Source organism: Megalopta genalis, chromosome 3 (genome assembly GCF_051020955.1).
Source record: "Megalopta genalis isolate 19385.01 chromosome 3, iyMegGena1_principal, whole genome shotgun sequence".
Taxonomy (NCBI): domain Eukaryota; kingdom Metazoa; phylum Arthropoda; class Insecta; order Hymenoptera; family Halictidae; genus Megalopta; species Megalopta genalis.
Window position 1 is genome coordinate 25221322 of NC_135015.1, and position 25163 is coordinate 25246484.

Below are 25163 nucleotides of genomic sequence, written 5' to 3' on the forward strand. Positions count from 1 at the left end.
GTTTCCCGATGTTCCCGCTAATTAGCGGCGTTCGAGACTGCGAGCCTCGTTTTCAAAACGATTCCAGTCGACGCGAATTCCGAACGACTCTTCTCGTGATCCGAACGCGGTCCTCGATCGAACCCGCGGATCGATGTGTCGCGCGCAGTCCTCCAAATACAGTTCGGCATAAAAAGATAATTAACGCGATTTATTAACGCCACTTGCGTCGGCATACATGTATTGTCACACTATCCTAACGCAGGGACTTTCTCTCGTTCATTTAAACAAATATCCTTCTTCTTGTTACTATAATTATAATCATTATATATTGTTAATATTATTATTCTCGACCCCTGCAGAAGTCTCGTCGCGTCAGCGATACCGGGAGCGGGATAAAAACGCCGTAAAAAACAAAACCCTGCTTCGCGTTTCCGCCGCGAAACCGCGGCCGCGTGTGCTCCGCCGTTTTCCGATAATCGTTTCCTTTGCGTTATCAAAGAGAGCTGAAACACCGAATTACGAGAGAATTACGGGGCGCGCGCTGGACGGCGGCCGGGCGAACGCCGCGTAATCGCGCGCGATTCGATGCACAGAATCTCGCGTCGGCCGCGCGATATTTTTCCGCTCGGTATCTGGAACGTGTCCGTTCCGGCCGAGCTAATGTCCTGTAATAATTCAGGATCGCACTGGCGAAAAGGGTTCTTTGTATCGTACTTGGCCAGCGATAAAGAGCGGCGCGGCGTGGCGCGGCGCGGCGTTAGCGAGCGATTCGGAAATTTTTCAGCGGAAAATCGATGGAAACCGGGCTCGAATGATCGCAACTGGGTCAAACGGGCGGAATGTCGCGCGATAATTTACACACGGCGGGCTAATCAAGGATTAATCCTCCCCGACGAAGACGATCCCGGCGACCGCTATGAAATTCCGCGTAACTCGCGAGATGATCCCGTTCATTATCGCGCGGAACGGAGCAATCGGCCAAATAATTTTCCCATTAGCCGGTTAATTTGGATCGCGCCGAGAAACATTCCAGCTCCTGTGGAATTTGCATACAGTTCTCGGGAGCGAGCGCGCGAGAGAGCTTTAGACTGACGCGCCGCGCCGCGTCGCGCCGCACCGCGTCGGCATGATGCTGTTGGACTCGCTAATATTGCAACGTGTTTTCGAGGATAGCTATCTTCCATTTGACTCGATTCGCGAGAAAAAGTGTGCAAGAAACTTGGTACAATTGAATGCTGTAGGACAGTTGTACCAATTGCTGTGCCTGTCCCAATTGCAGCGCCTGTGTCACTTCATATTAGTAGCAATTTCTATCATTTTAGTTCATTTTCAGTCGTATAATGTCCACATCATTTGCCTCGTCATTTCTATTCTGCTCTGTTTTGTTTTACAAGCTAGTTTAAATTTATACAATATGTCAACTAATCTGAATTGTATACTATACATAAACTATTTTAAATGTGTATACAGGATGTAAACTGTTTTAAATGTATACAAACTATAAATTGATTTACATTTATACAGAATATAAGCTGTTTTAAATGTATGCAAAATATAAACTGATTCAAATGTAATAAAATATATGAAGTGTTTTAAATGTATTCAAAATATAAATTGATGCAAATGTATACAGAATATAAACTGTTTTAAATGTATGCAAAATATAAACTGATTTAAATGTAACACAATATATAAAGTGTTTTAAATGTGTATACAAAATATAAATTGATTTATATGTATGCAAAATATAAAGTATTCCAAACATACACAAACTATAAACTGTTTCAAACATACACAAAACATGAACTGTTTTAAATGCGTACAAAATACAAACAGCTTTAAACGTACACGCAGTATAACCAATTTTAAAAATCTGTACAAAGTATAAAATATCTTAAACCTATACAAACCACAAAATATGTATATTTGAACACGAAAAAAATGTATCCATAATACCAGTAACTGTAAAATACAAAATATTGAAGGACCACCGAATTCGACTGATTTCTCTAATTCTACTGTTAAAACAGCCGTTCGAATACCTTCGCGTTCGCCAACTGTTCGCCGGCTGTTCGCTGTATCCGAGAGCCGAGAAGCGATCTGAGCCGACAGCTGCGGCGGGAAACCCTTGCACCCAAGTCTCGCGTTACAGGTAGATTTCCGGTGCCTCCGGTGGCTCCGCGGCCGCCTCGTATGCGCGCGGCAGTTCGTTAGAGAAGAACGGCGGTCCGCGGAATCCGTTTCGCGATACATTCTCGGCATTTACCGCGTCGAACCGCGCGCGCGCGCGCGGTCTCGGCGGAATATACTCTCTCGCGGAGAGACGCGCGGGCGCGCCTTCGACGCTCTTCCTTTCCCGCATTATTATCTTTCTACTTTCGGTCGGGTCTGCGTCGCACCGGCACCCGGTATCGGTAATGAACGATCTATTGTGCTGGTAGGTGCTCTTTCAAACAGCAAGAGAGACGAGATAAGAGGGTGAGGAGCGGCTGCCGAGCGAGACCAAGAGACCGACGCTGATGCAGAAAGCGAGCGAGAGAGAGAGAGAGTGAGAGAGAGGGGGAAGGGGGAGAGGGAGAGGGTGGGTGGCATAGAAGAGGTATGAAAACGGCACTCGTTAATGGACTCCCACCAGACTCCCTCAGCCCGTCCAACCCCCTTCCACCCTATCAGTCGCCTTTCTCCATCCCTCTCGCCTACTTTCATTCTATCCACCCACCCCGGTTCTTTAGCCATCCGCGACTCGCTGGGTCTCCTTCGTCCCGCGGCTCCGATGGGCGTCGCGACGCGTTCCTTCATCCATCGGCCTCGGTTTCCCACAGCCATTCGCCTTTTATCCGGCCGAAACAGCCGCCGTTGGAGTCGCGTCGCACGCGACACTGGTCCGGCCGACGCGGTAATTTCTCCGTCGATTTTACCACCTTCCGTTCCCCTTTGCGGCGGGAACCCCTCGTCCGAGCTTCGAAACTCGAAAGAAAAGTAAAACTTCGAAGAAAGGTATCTTCGAATCGAAACTGGGATTCGTTGTTTGAATCAGCCCTTAGAGAATGTCGTGTGCGTTGAGGGTGGATTTTCGAGTTCGTCGTGACAATTGACGGTGAATAATATCGTTGAGGGTAGATCGTAAGTTTTAATAATGATTTGTTAGGAATAAAATGATTACGAATTTATTGCGAATGAAATAAGGAATTATTCGAATTTATAGATCGAATGATTTTGTTGCGAATAAAATTGCGAATAAATAGATGCAACAATTTGGTGCGAACGATGAGTAAACGTTATTCGGATAAATAGAGTGCATAATTTTTTACGAATAATGGCTGATTGTTGTTTTTGCGAATAATTCTTTGTTCGAATAAGTAGAACGATTTGTTGCGAGAGCAATGAATGACAAATTATTCGAATAATTCTTTATATTGGAATAATAATTATAGAATAATTTATCACGAATAAATAACTGGAGCAATTTAATAAATAGCTAGAACAGTTTGTTACGAACAAATAGCTGGAACAATTTATATTACAAATAAATTCCTAGGACAATTTGTGACGAACAAATATCTAGAACAATTTATATTACAAATAAATACCTAGAAAAATTTATTCCGAATAAATAATATCTAGAACAATTTATATTACAAATAAATACCTAGAACAATTTGTTACAAACAAATATCTAGAACAATTTGTATTACAAATAAATACCTAGAAAAATTTATTCCGAATAAATAATATCTAGAACAATTTATATTACAAATAAATACCTAGAACAATTTGTTACAAACAAATATCTAGAACAATTTGTATTACAAATAAATACCTAGAAAAATTTATTCCGAATAAATAATATCTAGAACAATTTATATTACAAATAAATACCTAGAACAATTTGTTACAAACAAATATCTAGAACAATTTGTATTACAAATAAATACCTAGAAAAATGTATTCCGAACAAATATCTAGAACAATTTACATTACGAATAAATACTTAGAAAAATTGATTCCGAATAAATAATATCTAGAACAATTTATATTACAAATAAATACCTAGAAAAATGTATTCCGAACAAATATCTAGAACAATTTGTCACGAACAACGACCGAATGTTGCTCGAATAAAACGTATTCGACCGAAGGCCCGGTTCGACCGATTGTCTTCGGCAAATATTTCCTCGAAACAATTCGAACAATGCTCAGCTCTGAAACAGGGACGAAGATTTACGCGGAAAAATGGGAATGGCGAAATGCAGAAGGAATGAGTGAGAGAAGGGAGACGACGGCGACGACGCGCGAAGAAGAAGCGGCGCGGAGAGGAGAGGAGAGGAGAGGATTGTTACCGGGGGAAACTGCTTTCTCGGCGGTGCTCCGGGCTGGTCTCGTGTACGGTCCATTGTTCCCGGATTCGGTGCCGGTCGATATCGCGTTAAAATCGTAACGAGATTCTATTCCGGAGCGAGAATCGCGCGCGAATCGAGACGCAACATCAAACCGATTCGTGCAGTTTCATTTACGGGGAGACTGCCGGCTGCCGTTAATATGCGGCGTTCCCTTAATTGCCGTTTCCTTAAAAACCGGGAGAGCCGTGATATACGCCGCGCGACGCTATAAATAACGACGGAGACGACAGTTTTGCATAAACATTTCCGCGATGCCTCGTAAACTTGCGAAGAAGTTCAGGAGAGGGAGAGGGAGAGAGAGAGAGAGAGAGAGAGAGAGAGAGAGAGAGAGGGAATGTGCTTTAGCCATTAAACTGCCGGCATTTTTACGCCAAAGATAATTACATAAAGAATAAAATAAATAATAATTATGTAAAGAAAAATATAATATAAGAAAATATATATTTATAATATTAATGTAATAGCAATTTTCTTATATAATTTATTTATATTTATAAGTATATAATATATAATAATAACATAAGAAAATAATTATATAAAGAAAACTATAATAAATAACAAAAATATAATTCTCTCTAAAAGCAACATTTGTACAGAAATCGTTTTATTATATCGTATGCACTTAGCCGAAATTATTTACAAATTCTACGAGATTCATTTACAAATTTTCTTCTCACATATGCGAAAATTTCTAATTTTAAAAAATGATGGAAATTCTGTCAATTCTATCAATTTCTAATTTTAAAAAATGATGGAAATTCTGTCAATTCTATCAATTTCTAATTTTAAAAAATGATGGAAATTCTGTCAATTCTGTCAATTTCTAATCTTAAAAAATGATGGAAATTCTGTCATGCTACCTGAACTCGTCAGAACTGCCGTACAGCATCGATTAAAAACTATTTGCTACATTTTAGCGCGTGAACAATGCGATGCTTCGCTCCAAATCTTGCGCGCTGCTTGATAAACGTGATAAAAACAAATATAAATCATCAATCTATACAAAAAGCCTTTCTTTTTCTACACGTTTTAATCCGGAGACACAGAAATTGGGACAAGCACAGAAATTAGGACAACCACACCCTGTCTCAAAAATGAAAAAAATGTGATCCTCGACGTTTCCTCTTGCGACCATCGAGTCATCCATGCGAGAATCTACCGAACCGCTTCGTTTCCCAGTGAAGTAATTTCGAAGACACCCAGTGCATAGCAGAGAAGGATGGGGAGGATGGGTAGAGCCTCGAAGGGAGCAGCAGTACTTAATGGCTCGTCTTTTGCGATTGCAGGGACGCGTCGCAGCACTAAGGAGCACCGGAAGTGACAGGACGGACAGGGCGCAGCCGCGACCACCGATGGCGGCCGCGAGCTTTCCACCGAACTTCTCGAACGTCGGCATCCTGGAGAACTGGTAAGTCGCTTTGCGATAACAGGCTGTCGCGCGTTTCGCGATCGTGAACGGCAGAAGGAGACCTCTTAAAAAGTCTCGCCGAGACTGCGGGCCCGCCGCGCGGCGATTGTCGGAAGCGGCTTCGAGCGGACGGCCGCTCTCCGATTAAAAACCGCGGATCGGAAGATCGCCGATCGAACGACTCCGCTCGAGATCCAATGGACCGTGGATCGTTCTCGCGCCGACCCCTTTGCCTTGTAGCGTCGATCGTCTCCCTTCGTTAACACGTTGGACCCGTCCAAGACAGGACAAACGAATGCCTTCATTTCCGACGAGTTCCGACGAGTTCCGACGAGTTAGTTCCGACGAGTTCGTTAGATAGTTTATGGAAATTATCGATGGCATAATGCACGTCGATAGCTCTCCATCTTTAAAGATGCGATGAGAAATCCGGGCAATACAGTAAAAAAGTCTCTCTAATTGACGCTTAGCTGGTACAGTAATGTCTCTCTAATCGACGCTCAGGTTGTCCACGGAACTGAACAATTTGGGGAGAGGAGACACGATTGCCCGAGCCTCGCGACTCGTTTTCATAGCGACCGATCGTCGATGACTATGAAGAACGAGTCGCAAGGCTCGAACAATCGTGTCTCCTCTTTCCAAATTGTCCAGTTTTGTGCGCGATCTGAGCGGCAATTGGGGAGAGTTCGCTGTATAATGTCTCAGAGATGCGACAATTTCGAGACACCAAAGAATTCGAAAAATACAAAAGTTATTTCGATCCAGTAAAAATATAATAATAAAATACGATGCAACGAGATACGATAAATAATAAAATACAATATAATAAAATTTATCTAGAATTTATAAGTCGCGACAGCAACTGCTGCTTTTATTTTTAAAAAAGAAATGAGGGTCGCGATATTTTTTGGCTTCATTTAACCCTTTACAGTCGAGTGGTGACTTCGAGGCAACGGTAAAAATTGTCGTGTCACGTGTCAAAATAATTTGGACACTGTGGAACCTCGATTATCCGACCCTTCGAATGCGAACATTAAAACAAATATTAAACAACGATTCTCGTGTAAATCAAATCTCGCAACTCGCGAGCCATTTTACAACTCGCATATAAAACAATTCGCTGTATAAATTAATCAACTTGATATCTCGCACTGTAATTTAGTAACTGTTCTACTATCCGAACACTTGCGTTACTCTGTTTGGCTGGGATAATCAAGATTCTACCGTGTCGTCAAGTTTGTTTATAATTGTTTATACAACCATCGAACGAAGCCCAGTTCCGCTCACCGGCCGAGCCGAGCTCGCCCCTCATTGGTCACTGTTTTTCGTTAATAACTCGCGAACGAATCCGCGGATTGCATTTTCGCCAAGGAAAAAGTTACTCGAAATGACTTCAGGAATCGCCCCGTTCCGAATATTCACATAACAATAGGACACCCTGTACATGCAAATGTACGTAAGTCCGAGCTCAAATTGGCAGCCAAGGGATTTAGATTTTGGAGATCCTGCGGATCCAACGTGTTAGCCGCGTGTCAGCGTGTTCCAGCGTCCCGTAGTGTCCCGTTGGAAGCTTCGTTGGACGTAGATCTGTCCTAAGTAGTGCATGCAGTCTGGTGTGTGTGAGAAGAGGATCGAGTCCTCTACGCCTTTCGATTCTCTGGCTTTGGAGTGGTAGACGTCTCTCGGCTAAGGGTAGAACAGCCGTCTCGCGGCTAAGGGTAGAACGACGCCCGAGAAACAATCTTCGCACGCGAAAGGATCGCGACGAAGCGACCGAAAAAGTCGACACGTTCGCGAACGTGAATGACTGCAGCAACTATCGGACGGTATAATAGTTATTTGAAAAAAACCTCTAAGGGCGCTTTCGGCCATCTCAATCGGCCAGGCCCTTTGTTAAATCGTTACCATTCGCGAACGCGCGCCTAATCGATTCTCCAGCGGCGACGTTCGCCGCCGGTCGTCGATACCCCTCGGACATCGATTTCCAGGGTGCCTCGTAATTTTTGTACCGCCCAGGCTCCGCGATGCAATTACCCTCGACCCGACCGAATTCTTGATCCGAAGCCAAAAGCTTGTCTTTGATCGATCAGCGCCGGGGACTCCCGACGAGATCGTCCGTACAGGCTCCAGCGGGGTTCCGATAGCGGCCTTAATTATCGACGACCGCGATCCTTGAACTTCGTTAGCTTGTTTCATCGACTGGTCGGCCAGCAAACGAGGATATTCGGCTGTCGCAACACCGGATAACCTTGGGCCGCGAAAGAACCGGTGAAATTCGACGTCGAAGCGCAACGATGCTCGGACGTCGTCTCGCGAGACGTCGAAGTGCTGGAGCAGTGTGCCGATACGTGCGATCGATATCGATACTGTTATTCGAGAATTTATTCGTACGCATATTCGTTTGTGGAACATTTCATTGGCCTGGTACGATGTAATTGAAAAGTTATCCGAGCGGAAATTCATTCGAATAATTGACTACACCCGATGAAACTTGTATTCGATTAATTGACTACACTCGATAAAACTTCGTTCGAATAATTGGCTGCGCTCGATAAAACTTTATCCGAAGAATTCGTTCGAAAGATCGGCCGGAATGAAATTCAATTCGAGAAATTTATTCGAATTATCGTTCGAATGATATTCAATTCGAGAAATTTATTCGAGTTATCGTTCGAATGATATTCAATTCTACAAACTCATTCGAATTATCGTTCGAATGATATTCAATTCGAAAAAACTTATTCGAATTATTGTTCGAATGATATTCAATTCGACAAACTTATTCGAATTATCGTTCGAATGATATTCAATTCGATAAATTTATTCGAATTATCGTTCGAATAATATTCAATTCGACAAATTTATTCGAGTTATCGTTCGAATGATATTCAATTCGACAAATTTATTCGAATTATCATTCGAATGATATTCAATTCTACAAACTCATTCGAATTATCGTTCGAATGATATTCAATTCGACAAACTTATACAACGAATTTATTCGAGACGTTCGAATAGAATTTCATTCCTAAAATTAATTCGCACTGTTGTTCGAATAAAATGCATAGAGCAACTATAATTTCTACCAAAAATGTAGGCACTCCGAAACAAAATCAGCGAATATTAACACAGTATTCTAGTTTCAAAACAGCATTTTACGATCCATTGTTCTAGCTCAAACCAACGTTAACTTAAAATTGTAAAGGGCGTCTATGAAATACTCGATGGACCCGTCACCGGGCGAAACAAATGCCTCTGTCTGGGTGTTCGTGCCACAAAACGGAGATTGGTTCGGGGACGTTTCTTCCAGTGGTTGCCATTTCTGGCCATTGTCGGTAGAATCTGGGCACCATCCGAATCCACCTTATAGCGGCGGCCTCGCGCGGCCAGAAAATAGCGGAAGCGTCGGTGGAGAGGCATAATGGGGCAAAGAAAGCGGGCGCGGGCCATTGTTGCGCGTAACGAAAAGCCCGAAATACGCTTCAAAGAGGACGAGACACGTTCCACGCGCACGGTAATTGGCGCGGACCGAATTTCGGCCAGGTCGCGAGGCTTTTCTCTGCTCGGATGAACCGGAGCGGTGTAATCCCGCGATAAAAGGCTGCTTCGGACTTTCTTGCTGGATGGGACACGGAAACTCTCTCTCTCTCTCTCTCTCTCTCACGACGCCTCGCGTGTTCTTCAAATTTTCGCACCGATACCGCGCGCGGTTAGCTCGATTACTGTGCCTCGATTACTGTGCCCGTTAAACCGACGTCCGAAGTTCTCGACGAATCAAAGCGTTCCTTTTACCCGTGTCGACGCACTTGTTTTCTATATTATACGTTTTATGCTTCAATTATTATTTTATGTGTCAATTATACGTCGACGTAGAAGCACGAATTATAATTCAAGTCTTTTAGACCAGTTTTGAAAGAGTTCTATGTACCATTTTAGAAGAGGTATTGACTCGGTTTTACCGTTCACTGTAATATCGTACAAATATGAAGCAGCGACTTTCACGAATTTCGTGCCTCGACGTCTGCGCTGTGGCAGCGGCCGCGACTCGATTTTTCAAAGTTCGCGTTCGAATGCCGGACACATCCGGACGTCTCGAGCTTGGCCTGGCTCTCGGCAAGGGTTAGCAGTCGATACGAGGAACAAAGTGAAGACGGACAATGCGTGATCGCTGCCAGCCGTACGAACGCCCCCACGAGAAAGGTTGGACGCGAGTTCGGATAAAAAACTGGGGCTCTCCGGCATCCGTCGTTTCCCGTCTCTCTCTCTCTCTCTCTCTCTCTCTCTCTCTCTCTCTCTCCCTCTCCCAATGTACTGCTCGCGAACTTTTGATTAAAGCCCCCTTTTCAAGGGAAGCGCGTCGCAATTTTACAAACGGAGCCGCTCTCCCCGTCGCCGTCCCTTTTTTTCCGCGCTGTGCACTCCTGCTCGACAGGACAGCCAGGAAGCCGCGATTAACTCTTTCTTCGCAGACTTCCTTTGTCTCCTGACCTACGCCGCGCGCCGGGATTCGGTGGATCGAACGAGGAAAACGGTAATCATCGGGCTTCTGCGGGACCCGCTTGTCGGACGAGCGTCGTGTATGGGCTCGGTCTTGATCGTGATCCGCGAACCGTGACCACAACGAGAGCCGTACGCCGGCTCCGGATTATAGTAATTTATGCCTCTGTTGTGCGACGGGGCCATTGTGAAGAGGCTACGAGGCTCTCGAAACTTCGTTTTCAGCAGAAAGAACTTCTTTCTTCTTTGATTAATAGAAATGAATGTTATTACTGGACTGCGGATTTTGTGCATTTATGGCAAGAACGAGCCGCCGAGGTATATAAAATTGCGAGGATGTACGAAAAATTTAATAGTGTTGGGGTACGCTATTTGCAAGTTGCCAAGGTTATTTAAAGATGGAAGTCGTCCTTATTTAAATCCTGCTTCGTCTTGGGAAATTTGTATCTAGCATAATGATCCGCTGTCTATTTTATTTTATTTTCTCGTTATTTTTTATCTATTTGATCCATTTCATTTTATTTTCTTGTTTTATTTTATCTATTCTATTCTATTTTATTTTCTTGTCTGATTTTATCTATTTTGTTTTATTTTCTTGTTTTATTTTATCTATTCTATTCTATTCTATTCTATTCTATTCTATTTTCTCGTTTTACTTTATCTATTCTATTTTATATTTTTTCTTGTTTTTTTTTAGCTATTCTATTCTATTCTATTTTCTTTTATTTTCTTGTCTTATATTACCTATTTCACCTCCTTAACAATTAAGAAGTTAACAGGATCGAATGGGAAAGCAAATGCAACATCTTCGAAATCGACGTTCCTTATTTCCGAACGCCAACAACCGCGGCACCGTGCGATTCGTCGATCTCCTCGTCGGGATAATTAGATCCTCGGGAAGCAAAACGTCAAAGGAAAAGGCCCCGAAGTACAGGGGCCAGCGCAAGTGCGTGCGTGCGTGCGTGTGTCCGACGAGGAAGATCCGCGCGCGGACCGTTTTCCAGCGGCAAACCGGACCATTTTCCCGCCCGGATACAGAAATAATTTCTGTCCGGCGATCGTTACATTTTTCATCCGCGGCTCGAGAACGGTGTTCCGCGCGGCGGTCGGTCCCCCGCTCAACGATTCCTTTTGTGAGCAAGCCCGGAGAGTGCTTTCGGAAAATTCGTATTAGGTCGATCGTTAATCGAGCGTATCAATCATTCCGCGGGCAGAGATTAACGGAGATTCGTTTGCGGACGCGCGGGTGTACATCCGCGCGGCCGATAATTCTGATCGAATTCTCCGGCTGTGTTGCGGTCATAATTCACCGCTAAACGGATACGATAATAAGCTCAATTACCCGTTATTAACTGTGCTCTGTCCGGGTCGGAACTCTCTCTCTCTTTCTTTCTCTCTCTCTCTCTCTCTCTCTCTCTCTCTCTCTCTCTCTCTCTCTCTCTCTCTGGGTTGCCTCTCGGTGGTCGGCCACTTTATTGCGCGCCCGAGGCAGCTGTCGGCGCGGACTATTTTCGTGGATTCATTCAAGGAGGGGACACGACAGTGTCGGCGCGGGCCTCCGCCGGCCACGTTGAACCGGTCACCGGTGCTAAATCGCTTCACGGGTGCACGGCAGGTGCACCCACGCCGCGCGGGAATTCGTCGCTGCCTGGTATAACGACGTGGGTGGGCGGCGAAAATCTTCTAATGTCAAACCCGCCCTCGGTTGTTTACGTTCGAGACCCGCTTTCGACGCGACACGCGACACGGAACGTATTCCGACCGGCCAGACGGTCTCTATAGATAAACGCCGGGACCTATTAGTTAGCAAGAGATATTACGTCGGCGCAGTAGTAGTGTAATTCTAAATCTGTGGTGCAAATTATTGTACTTTATTCTATTCTATTTAATTTTATTTTCCTGTTATTTTTTATCTACGCGATCTATTCTACTTTATTTTATTTTAGTTATTTTATTTTATTTTATTTTCTTGTTTTACTTTATCTATTCTATTTTATTTTATTTTATTTTCTTGTTCTACTTTATCTATTCTATTTTATTATATTTTCTTGTTTTATTTTATCTATTCTATTTTATTGTATTTTCTTGTCCTATTTTATCTTATTTTATTGTCTTATTTTATCTATTTTATTTATTTTATTTTATTTATTTTACCTATTTTATTTTATTTTCTTGTCTAATTTTATCTATTTCTATTTCTATTCTATTTTATCTATTTTATCTATTCTATTTTATTTCATTTTGTTGCTCTATTTTATTTTCTTGTCTTATAGATTTATCTCAGATAACAGAATCGAAAACACAAGAGTACCGATCTTGATAAAGATCGTCAAGAAACGAGTTACGAATTCTGTGCAAGTTTCTTTGGAAAGGGTGCACACGTATCTCCGCGCGGTGATATCGCGTTAACCGGTGTCCGCGATTCGACTCGTTCCGCAGTACTGAAAATAGAATGTTGCGAAATGATTTGGTAGAAAATGACGAAATACATACGTAGGAGTTTCGTGCACGTGATACCGCCCGAACAGCGTTTCTGTGTCGCGGCGACGTTATCGTGAATATTGCACGGCGAGGATGCGCGCAGCCATAATCCCTTGGAAGCGGCTCAGCGTTTGCAGATCGACCGACCGGCAGCCTGCAACGATAGGCTTCGTCGATGCTACGAGATATCGCATCGGACTGCTCTGCGACTGCTTCTCCTCGGCCTCGGCAAATACGAGACGCGATTTTCTTTCTTTTTATTTATTTTATTAGCAATTTCATCGTCGCCGATTAATTCGGATGAACTATTTTCGAATAATTTATTCGCGTATTTCTTTATTCGTATAATTTATTATATGAGTTTAGAGTTTGTAAAATTATTCGAATAATAACGCTGTTTGTTAACTGTTCTTTGGGTTTACACAGATTTTATTAAGAATATATATATGGTTGAATTTCAACAGCTGCTAGTCTTTATCGCCAAATTTCCGTCGGAATTCAACTGAAATCGAATCGAAATTCATATCAAAACTTCATTACAAATCAAATTTGTATTAAAACCCCGTTTCATTGATAATATCACCCCCCATCCCCCATCCCATCTAGAATCAGTTTAATCGAATTTCTATTGAAAATCAAATGCGGCATAAATTTACGTCGGAATTCGTCTAAAATTCAATCTAACCTCATACTAAACTAATTATAGAAATAGTCGCAGAAATCATTCTGTAGAAGATATAATTGTTGAATCTCACTGAAAAAACTACTGGATTCCATCAAAGTCTCTAGACTATAATTAAAGTCAAGTTAATTAACGGAGTCGAATATTTCAACCGTAGTATTTTATATTTTATATTTCATAATTTTTATATATTCTACGTTAAAATATACTGTATATATTACTATGTAGTATTATATATATATAATATAATACTACTATATATACTACTAAAAATAAATACTACTATATAGTATTATATATAATATTACTACTACTACTATATAGTATTATATATAATATTACTACTACTACTACTATATAGTATTATATATAATACTACTATAATACACTGTATATTATACTATATATTAAACATATTGTATAATTCAACATGAGCCCGTGCCTCGATACAATAGACAGACTCGTAGATAGAAAATAGCGAAATAAATCCGAGCAAATTAAGCTCGCACAGTGTGCACCGACCGAGCAAAATTCCAAAATATCCGGAACTTCCAAAAATTCCGAAACTTCGGCGAAACGATATTTTTTTTTATCCCATGTTCCCGGCGGATGCCGGGGGATGATGCGGCGCGCTTCGTTACCCCCAAACCCCCTCGCCCTCACCCCTCGCGGTTGTTTCGACGAGCGCGATATTTTTATACGGGCAAGAAATTCGAAAGAATGCGATGATCGCGGGCCGCGAATCACGCCCGCGCGCGCGCCTGCACCGCCGGCACGGTGTCGGGCTTGTCGAAGGGGTGAAAAGAATTCCCGATAGTTGGACGCCGCCGCAGCAGCCGCAGCTGCCGCGCAGCCCCGTGTTTTAATTACAGCCGCGAGCGATTTCGACGGAATACCCTAGAAGCTGACTCGCAATTTTTCACCGCGTAAGACGACGGAGGCTCGCTGACCTAAAATCCATAGGCGAGATGCACCGCGAACGAGCCCTGTAACACGAGTGCGCCGTGCTACGGTGCGCCGCCCTTCGATGTCCGCGATCGATCCGCTGTCTTATTGTTCCCGTCTCCATTAGGGACGGGGGGACGACTCTTTCGAAAAAAAGGAAAAAAGATATCGGCTCCACGATCGATTCCGAATCGCGACGTCGAAGAGTTCGATTCGGACGGATAATCGAACCGTGAAAATAATTTGTCGTTTCTCTGAAAATCGGTTTGAAAGAAAGACGATCGAAATGATATTTATTTGCAACGCTGCGTTGGTAGAAAATCAAGTATATTGTTGTTAAGCTGCATAGTATTAATAATTGAAAATAGTAGTTGATAATAGTTACTAATACTTGTTAATGATAGTTTTAGTGACATTAAGCTATTAAACTACTATTAAACTATTGAACTCTGATATTAAACTATTAAACTATTATTAAAGTATTAATCAATTACTAACTATCATTAACAAGTAAGTAATTGATTAATACTTTAATAATAGTTTAATAGTTTAATATCAGAGTTTAATAGTTTAATATCAGAGTATAATAGTTTAATAGTAGTTTAATAGCTTAATGTTAATTGAATAGTTTAATAATAGTATAACGTTAAATTCGTTGTACAATTTATTATTATTATAAAAATCCGCAGTCTACTTATATAAAATAGAATAAAATAAAATAGAGGAGAATAAAAGAAAAGAAAAGAAAATAAATTCAAATAAAATTAAATAGAACAAAATAAAATAAAATCTAATAACTTATATAACGAATATCAAAAACAGGGAGAAATGTAAAGAAACGTTATAAAACCATACTGAACTTAACATTACTTAATTGAACTTAACATTAACGAAATTTTATTATTATTATAAAAATCCGCAGTCTATTCATATAAAATAGAATAAAATAAAATAAAATAGAACAAAATAATTTAAAATCTAATAACTTATATAACGAATATCAAAAACAGAGAGAAATGTAAAGAAACTAGTTATAAAACCATACTGAACTTAACATTAACGAAATTGCACGATTGTTCCCGCCATAGATTGCACCATAAATAATCGTTCTCACTGAATATTTTTCTCTCAATAGTTCTGATCTCAGATCAGGTTAGACGAAATTGAACTATTTCCCCAAATAGGAGGTGGAACGTCGGTGACTCGGTCGCAGCGGCGATCTAAATGTTGAAGAACGCGTGCCGCCCCCGGTGAATCAATTCACCGGCAGACTTTTTGCCGGGAACGGAAGTGATTTTCGTTTCGGGGACGGTTCTCCAGGCCGAAGTAGCGCGCCGATCCGTCGGTGTATACGACTCGCGCAGGCGATAATTACGCGCAGCGTTCCGGAGCGGGTCCGCGAGGGTGCTCGATCCGTCCTCGCGGAAAGAGGAGGAGCACGTATATATCGCGCGCGGCTCGTCTCAATTACGCTCGCGAGTAACAAGGCGCGCGACGACGCGCGCTCGTGCCGTATCAATTGCAGAATAACGAAATTAATTACATTATAATTATAAGGGTGGAGGGGGCGGGGGAAGAGAGTGGCGGCGATAATAAGCGCGCGGCGAGCGCCGCGGAATCGATGGGATCGATCGCGGAAAGTGTTCCAGTTTCGCCGGCCGCTCTCGACGCCGATCTCCTCTTCCGACCGATAAACTTTAACACGTTCGCCGACTGTGCGAAGCGCCGATCGGCTGCAAAAATAGACAGGTGAATCGTCGTCGGGCGCTGGAACTATCAAACCGGTCGAAATCGCTGGTTTTTGGATGCTTTTTCTCGCGCATTTAAGGAAATTCGGAGAATATTTCTGCGAGAAATGTTTTCTAGAAACTTCCTCGCGGAAGTCAATCAAATAATAAAAATCGAGAAATAGAAATATAGTGAAATAATACGGAGTTCGTGTACATAAATCCAATTTTGTTCTTGTTATAGAACAATATACATTAGCAACGTTCTGTATTCGATGGTTCTAGGGACTGCGATATCAGAAGTTCGATCAGTCGCTTCTTCTCCTCGGCTAGAAGATATTCTTATTCAATATATATATACCTTGCAACAGCTTTATATATTTACATTATTTATACGTATATATTTTTATAAACCCTGCTCGTGAAAATTTATAGCACAGAGACATATTCGATAAAAATAGGTCAACTTCGACCGGCGACAACTTCGCGAGAAATCGTCGTAGAACGACGGCTTTTTTCTTAAATTAAAGCTTGGAACCTCTGCTTTAAGACAGCCTTTCTGGATTCTCCGTTTCGTGCAACCTCGCCACTTTAACTTCTCGAATGCGAGGCCATGTTCGTCGCATTGAAAATCGACGAAAGTTCGACGAAATCAAATTGGACGAAGTGCACGGACTTGCTAAAATTTTTGTCGGAGATGCCGTTTGCAGCGGAACGAAGTTCGATCCTTTCGCTTCAATTTAAAAAAAAGGGAACGCCGTTGCGATTTTTTGCCGCGAAGTTGCAACGGTTTGAACGAACCGTTGCATTTTCGAGGCTTTTTGGTGACCGCTTCGAGAACCGAAAGCGATACCAAAAAATTGCGTGAAATCTCTGCTGTCTGTAAAAACTCATCGGTTTTCACTTCCGATTCTTCGTTCAGCGGCTTATTGAACACTTAAATTCGTGTATTAGGAGACCGCGTAAGTAATTTCTTCGGCGTCTCGCCGCAGTTCTGTTGCTGACTCCGGCGAAAGCGTTTCAAAGGATTGAAAAGCTATGTGATTGCGTTCGGGAAAATTCAGTTTTCGGTTGATGGAAAATGGGTTGAAGCAGAGCAAAGAGAGAGAGAGAAAGAGAGAGAGAGAGAGAGAGAGCAAAAGAGAGAGAGAGGGCAAAGGAAAGAGAGAGCGAGAGGAAGCAAAAAGGAAAGAGAGCAAAAGGGAGAGAGAACAAAAAGGAGAGGGAGCAAAAAGGAGAGAGATCAAAGGAGAAAGAGAGCAAAAGAGAGAGAGGGCAAAAGAAAGAGAGAGCCAGAGAGAGCAGAAGAGAGCCAGAGAGAGCAAGAGAGAGCGAGAGAGCCGGAGCACCGATAAGACTCGACGAGAGATACGGCAAAGACGCGAGAGCAAGGATTCATCGCGGCGAAACGGGCCACTGTGTTTACGAAACCATGATTCTTCCGGTCCCGGGGGAGTTGTAAAGGTGGTTCGCAGCCTCGTAAGAGCAGCTCTTCTCGTTGAAACGCGTTGCCTGCCACGCTGCCGCGATTTCGCCCGAGCAAATAGACGATACTGAATTATAAAGCCCGCTGGCGGCCTGATGCTGATGCCGGCGTTCCTTCCGCGCTACTCCATTCGACGCTCCTTTCTCCGTCGGGCGATAACGATAACTCGCTGTCGAATTAAACACCCGAAATTGCATCGCCCGACGACGTTTCCTTCTCTCATTCATAGTCGAACTTTCGCGGGATCGTAAAAGCCGATTTCATTTTCGGCGGACCGCTCTATAAGTTCGACTTACGAGATTTGCTACCTTCGATAGACTCCTAGAATGTGGGCCAATGTGTTAATAATAATAATAATAATAATAATAATAATAATAATAATAATAATAACAATAATTATTATTAAGTGCTATTACTAGCTACGTGCAAGTAGCAGCAATCGCAATTTTAATTCAGTTATTGCTTTTCGATATTCAGAAGCTTATGAAAACGTTTATTAATAATAAATTGTTAATTCTAGCGGTATTTTTAGGTTGAGAAAGCATTATTTTGCTAAAAAAGCGACCTATGATGGCACTGTCATTTTTTCGGAAAATGAATTCTACTAGCCTCAGTAACTGGTCCCGCTAGGTGGATAGCAAAATTTTGGACCAGTTACTGAGACTAGTAGAATTCATTTTCCGGATTTTTTGGATATGTCTGGAAATCCATCCCACTAGTCTCAGTAACTGGTCCCCCTAGTTCTACAGCAAAATTTTGGACCAGTTACTGAGACTAGTAGAATTCATTTTCCGGATTTTTGAGATATGTCTGGAAATGAATCCTACTAGTCTCAGTAACCGCCGGTCCCCCTGGGTCCACAGCAAAATTTTGGACCAGTTACTGAGACTAGTAGAATTAATTTTCCAAAAAAATGAGGATGCCATCATAGGTCCCTTTTTCAGCAAAGTAATGCTTTCTCGATCTGAAAATACCGCTAGAATTTACAATTTATTATTCATTACTAAAATATAAATGCCTTTCGAAGCAAGAAGCAGCGTTGAACATTTTCGTAAGCTTCGGACTATCGACAACACTACAAGAATATTACATTTTATTACTTTTATGAAACAGCACAGTATTTGGGGCGTCCATGGGAACCTTTTCGGAACACCCTGTGGACGGATCGTAGATCGTCCCGCTACAATACCGTGCGGTTCGACGTGCGCTAGACGATATAGTACAACGGAGAAAGCTTAATTAATTGGGCAAACGATTGCGAGCTCGAGCGTGGCGATAGCCGACGGTAGATCGTCGCCGATGTCACAGGATTCCGGTTGATTTTTCAAATGGAAAAATTGAAAAGCGGGCAAACGGTTCGGTTTCGAGGGAGGAAATGCCGTGAAAGCCGGCGAAAATTCAAACCGCTCTGAAATATACTATATCCTGAGACCTGGCGACACGCTCGAATTAACGTCTGCACGGATGGCTTGCTTTCTCTGCGTGATCCCCGTTCCTCTCCGTTTACCGCGGAAATGCGAGTTTAAAGAGTGCATTCGTGCCATCAAGTCGACTATAAATAGCCGGCCGGCAGACATTTCACCGATAACGCTCGCTTCCCCTCCTGGATATGTCTCTGTCGTCCGTGAGACCGTAATACGTTCGTCGTTTGCGAATAAATCGTCGAGAAAATAAGGATGAGGCCGGGTGGAGGAGGGGAGAGGACGGGGGAAAGGAAGGCAGGAAGGAACGCGGGAGGCAACCGCGAACGAGAATATCGAACTCGCGAATCGCCGCCGCTCGCATCGATCCTCGCGTATCGCGAGACACCGCGCGGCCGGTGCCGGCCCGTCAGCATGCTCGAGCATTCCTTGCGACTCGATCGGGGGATTTTAGGTATTTCCGACGGAAATTAGTGCATCGATCTCGAAACGGTAACAGCATTCCGAGGCTTTAACCAGTCCCCGCTGGGTTTGACGAGTATACTCGTCGTGGAGGAGTGGCGGTATTTTATGCCACGACGAGTATACTCGTCGTGGACAACCGACAGTATTTTGTGCACCGGGTGCAGTCTATTTTGGCAAGTTGCTACGGAATTATTCTAAAAGTGTGCGAAATTTATGAATACCTTTCACGAGCATTTTAACCTAAATTATAGGAGAAGTGCATATACATATATGTATGTTCTATAGATGAATTTTAATGGTTTTCTTACGAATTGCAAGCATATATAACATACTATACGATGAAATAAAATAGCATAGAATAGAATGAAATACAATAAATTGAACTGAAATAAAATATAATAATTAGTACGACGAATTTAAAGTTGTACTATTATTAGACTATTAAACTATTAATATTAAGCTGTTGAACTATTGTTAAACTACTAAATTAATATTAAGCGGTTAAACTATTATTAAACTATTAAACTACTATTAAGCTATGAAACTATTATTAAACTATTAAATTAGTATTAAGCTATTAAACTATTAAATTAATATTAGGCTATTAAACTATTGTTAAACTATAAAATTAATATTAAGCTATTAAACTATTGTTAAACTATTAAATTAACATTAAGCCATCAAACTATTATTAAACTACCAAATTAATATTAAGTCAACAACTACAAAAACGGCTCGCAAAGCTCCAATAATCGTATCTCCTCTTCGTCCTCTCCAAACTGTCCATTTTTATTCCGAAATTGTCCAATCTGCGCGTCAATTAACAAGAATTTCCAGCATCTTTCTCTGTGAAATATAAAATTCCCATTTCCTTATAAAATGTACACGCATCGTCCGCAGCCAAAAAACTAAGCAAGGCGAATTAAAAAAATCACAAAAGAAGATCGATGCTATCGAAACGTTCAAGAATCACGACAGTCACCGACGACACAATCGATCGCTGACCACGATGCGATTCGATCCGCAAAACAGTCGGTGTGCTTTTCGCTTTCTTTCGTCCCGACGGCAGAGATATCGTCGACGCGGTGTGCCCTGATACCGTCGCCTCGTCCCTCCGAACGGGCGCGACGTTAACGAGAGAAAAGACCGATCGCCGTCGCGGCGGGTGTGTAGGCCAGATTTTCAGTCACCTTTTTCTAATTCCGGTTTTGCAGCGTGCCGACGCGGCGCGGCTCGGCTCGGCTCGGCGCCGAGGCCTCCGCCGACGATTCTTCGATCGGAATGACCCCGGGGCTGTCGATACTGGTTCCGGTGTCCGATAAGGGTAACGAAGACCCGTACTTTTGTCGTGCGAGGAGAATACTACTTTCTCTCTCTCTCTCTCTCTCTCTCTTTCCCTCTCTCTCGCTCCGAGTTTCTATCGGTGGCTCTCTTTTTCTTCGCTCCTCTGCCGCCGCCGGTTCCCTTCGTCCTTCTCGGTCTCGTTCTCGAACTCCATTCGCTCGGCCTATTCTTTCTTCTTTGCCTATTTCCTTTTCCTCCGTCTCTCTCTCTCTCTCTCTCTCTCTCTCGCTCGTTCTCTAGCTCGCTCTTTCTTCTCTGTCGCTCGCTCTCTCGCTCGCGCGCTCTCTCCGTCCCTGTCCCGCCGTCTCCGCGAGTCTCTAGGCCTCCTCGAATCGATACCGTATCAAGCTCGAAACGGGGCCGGAGAGTCGATGGTACGACAGGGTTGTTTGGTAACGATCTCGTCGCGCGATATACCTGCCAGGATATCCCGGATCGAGCCACCGACTCGGCTCGCAAGCTTCTGCGTGCCTGCCCGCGACCTCTGTTTTCCTCCTCGTCGACGCAGAGTCGCACCGTGAGCCCCGTCGATGGACAAAATCCTGAAAGAAGTCTCGCCGCTTCGTATACGAGCTGTATGTCGGACGGAGGACTGTAATAGGACACCAAAATCCTTCAGGAAATTTACCTTGGCGAAGAACAAAGTCGATTTTCTCGGTAACGGAGGCGCGGATAAAAAAATGTTACGGCAAATTTGTTGATTATTTTCTCGTGCGGAATCGACGTTGGCTCGGTTGTACCACGAATTTTGGTACATCCTGTATATTGAAATGGTTAGATGGCCATGGAAAAGGAACTTGCATCTGTTTCGAAATAAACGAAGTAATAACTGGAATAATAACGCGACGAAATAATCGGAGAAAGAAAGGAACGTCTACGCAGCTTCTGTGTGTTGTGCGATTGGTTCAGGCAATTTTTATTTTGCATCGAAATCTTCGCGGTCTATTTATATATTTATATGTTTACATATTTATATAATTGTATATTTGTATATTAATATTTTTATATATTTGTATATTTATATATTTATATATTTATATATTTGTATATCTAATTATTTATACATTGATATTTATAATACGTCTACACTTACTTCGGTGCTTAAATGGACGATTTATTCTGAAAGCGACATAAATCCATTTTAAAAAAACAGAAAAAAATGAGACATCGCATAGTCTGTGAATAATTTAGTGTAACCCTTTTATGTATAATAGAATTATATTATATATTATTATACGTATTACATATTATTATACGTATTACACGTATTATATATTATTATATATTATAATAGAATATCATTATTTATAATATAAAGGACCCAAATATCAGTGTGAAGAAAACAGAATTTTATTCTTCCTTAAAAAAGAAGAAAAACAAAATGATATACACACTTGACAGAATATCATTAAAAATCACGGTCACGAGTGAGACTGGTCGAAGTACGTCGAGGGGTTGATCGACGGAACAGTCGAACGGGTGTAAAGGGGGGGTGGAGAGAGGCTTCGTCGAGGGTCGAAGAAACGTAGCTTGTTGTTTCGCGGCAGATCCGGCGCGGCCCGACGAAACTCGGCCAGATTCGTTCGCCGGCAGTTTCTGTTCGCCGAATAATTTCGCCGGATGGAAAAGGGAAGAGGGCGTGGTGGATGCAAACGGCGAACGGTAAGCAGTAAATCGCGAAATGGCGGCGGGGATAGGAATCGTTCTCGCGCACGCATTCTCGTCACGACGACGTGCACCGGCTGGCACGGCACGGCGGACTCTCCCGCGCCAGACACAACCCGTACTTTACTACTTACGGCCCAACCCCCGGCCTCGTCCGCCTCCTCCGTCCCTCTTTCGTCTCTTCTTCCTCTTCTTTCTCGGCTACCTTCTCGCCTTTCCCTTAGCCAGAGCCGCCCTCGAACACACGCTTAACCTATTTAGCCGTGGAATGCGCCGGGAACCGAGCTCTCCCCGGTTCCCGCGTCATTTTACAGCAACTTGTTTTTCGAATTCGAACATTTTTGTAGCGTACAAGCTTCCGTAAGCTCCCAAAAGTGAATTCCATATTTTTTTTTTGTTATTCTGCAAGTAGCAGCAATCGCAATTTTAATTCATTAATTGCCTGTCGAACGCTGCTTCGAAAGGCATTTATATTTCGGTAATTAATAATAAATTGTTAATTCTAGCGGCATTTTTAGATTGAGTAATCGTTACTTTCCTGAAAAAAGGGATCTATGATGTCAGTTTCATTTTTTCGGGAAATGAATTCTACTAGTCTCGGTAACTGGTCCAAAATTTTGCTGTCGACCTAGCGGGACCAGTTACTGAGACTAGTAGGATTTATTTCCCAAATTTTTGGGACTTTGAAGGGATCTCATAAGGCATGTTCACGGAAGACTAAAACTTAAAAAAAAACTTGATTTTAGTCTTAGATCAACATGCCTTATGACATCCTTTCAAACTCCCAAAAATTCGGGAAATGAATTCTACTAGTCTCAGTAACTGGTCCAAAATTTTGCTGTGGACCTAAGTGGACCAGTTACTGAGACTAGTAGGATTGATTTCCAGACATATCCAAAAAATCCGGAAAATGAATTCTACTAGTCTCCGTAACTGGTCCAAAATTTTGCTGTCGACCTAGCGGGACCAGTTACTGAGACTAGTAGAATTCATTTTCCGGATTTTTGGGATCTCTTCAGAAATCCATCCCACTAGTCTCAGTAACTGGTCCACTTAGGTCGATAGCAAAATGTTGGGACCAGTTACTGAGACTAGTAGAATTCACTTTCCGGATTTTTGGGATCTCTTCAGAAATCCATCCCACTAGTCTCAGTAACTGGTCCACTTAGGTCGATAGCAAAATGTTGGGACCAGTTACTGAGACTAGTAGAATTCACTTTCCGGATTTTTGGGATCTCTTCAGAAATCCATCCCACTAGTCTCAGTAACTGGTCCACTTAGGTCGATAGCAAAATGTTGGGACCAGTTACTGAGACTAGTAGAATTCATTTTCCGAAAAAATGAAACTGACATCATAGGTCCCTTTTCTTTAGAAAAGTAATGATTACTGAATGAATTTCAAGCAATAATAACTGTTTAAAAAAAGTATTTCAAATAATTATTTGTAACATTTCATAGCTCTCATACATTGTCCCTCTTCTTAAAATTATGTTTGAATCAACAATTAATATTTTATGTCCGATAACGTTTTCTCTCAATTTTCTTCACATCAGAAACAATTCCGCGGAACTCTATATATCCTTTAAAATCGTGCGCCTGGATATTGTTAGCAGGTTCACCGTGACGATTAACTGTAATTAAGCGTCTTCGACTCTGGAGCGAATTCACCGAGACAAAGACACGCTCTCTGTCCAGAGAAACGGGGTGCGGAGGCTTGGCCGGGAATAATCGTAGGTATAGCAATTTCTTGGTACATATTCCGTGTTCTCCAGCTAGTCTGGAATCATATCGGAACGACTTCGCGCCGTGATTCGCCGGCATGGAAGATACATGCGCTATCCGGGAGTTCGTCACGAGGAAACGTCGCCTGAAACTTGTACGAGATGAAGCCCCGATGTATTCTCCTTTTATGGGGCTCCATAGATCCGAGGTTTACGCCGGCAGAGGTAATCTCGCGTCCCGTTTCCCGGGGTAAATAACGAGTCTCGCGAGCACCGTTCAATGCCGCTTTTTCTCGAATCAAACTTGGAATTGCCTGCCTTTCGCCGAGGAAGCGACTATGATCGCGCGGCAAATCGCGATTCACTTTTGCAATTTATGATGGCCGACCGAAACAGCCTCTGCTACTTCGCCGCGGGGATTCTCGATAAATAACGCACGCGTGCGCGACTGTAAAAATCCGTGTGCCGTGTAAATTTCTCCCTAATTGACGCTCGGATCGCGCACAGGAAATAGAAAATGATAGAACGTTTGGAGATAATCGTCACTCGGTTTCGGTAAAATTTGATGAAATACTGTGTCGATACAGATTTTGGAGAACAAGAATCGTTGATTTTGAGAGTAGCATAATTATCGGACAGTTTTCATTGTGTCTCCTCTCAGGGAACATCCGACTGTGAAGGGTTAAATACTGATGGCAAGAAATCAGAATTTGATTCGAACTGAAAAAGGAACAGCGTTCATGCTGGACAGGTTATGTCATTCGAAATTTCAATCGTGTGTCAGACTCGTTAAATCGAAGAAATTATTTCTTTTTATTTATTTTCTTTTTATTTTGTGATCGCTGGGTACTGCCACATTATCATTATTCTTATTATATTTATCATTACTATCATTGCTATTTTTATTCTTATCAGTATTATTATTATTATCATCACTAC

The 25163-nt window shown here is 42.4% G+C and overlaps 1 protein-coding gene across 3 annotated transcripts in view; it reads left to right on the top strand.

The window, feature by feature from the left end:
- Positions 1–25163, top strand: part of msi (RNA-binding protein musashi) — a 241959-nt gene that overhangs the window by 107335 nt on the left and 109461 nt on the right. For all 3 annotated transcript variants that reach the window (XM_076520488.1, XM_033473322.2, XM_033473323.2), the window contains one exon: positions 5669–5790. Coding sequence is in view for 2 of the 3 variants with exons in the window: in XM_033473322.2 (XP_033329213.1) it covers positions 5735–5790 (56 nt within the window). In the remaining variant the exon portion in view is untranslated. The remainder of the gene's footprint in view (positions 1–5668; positions 5791–25163) is intronic.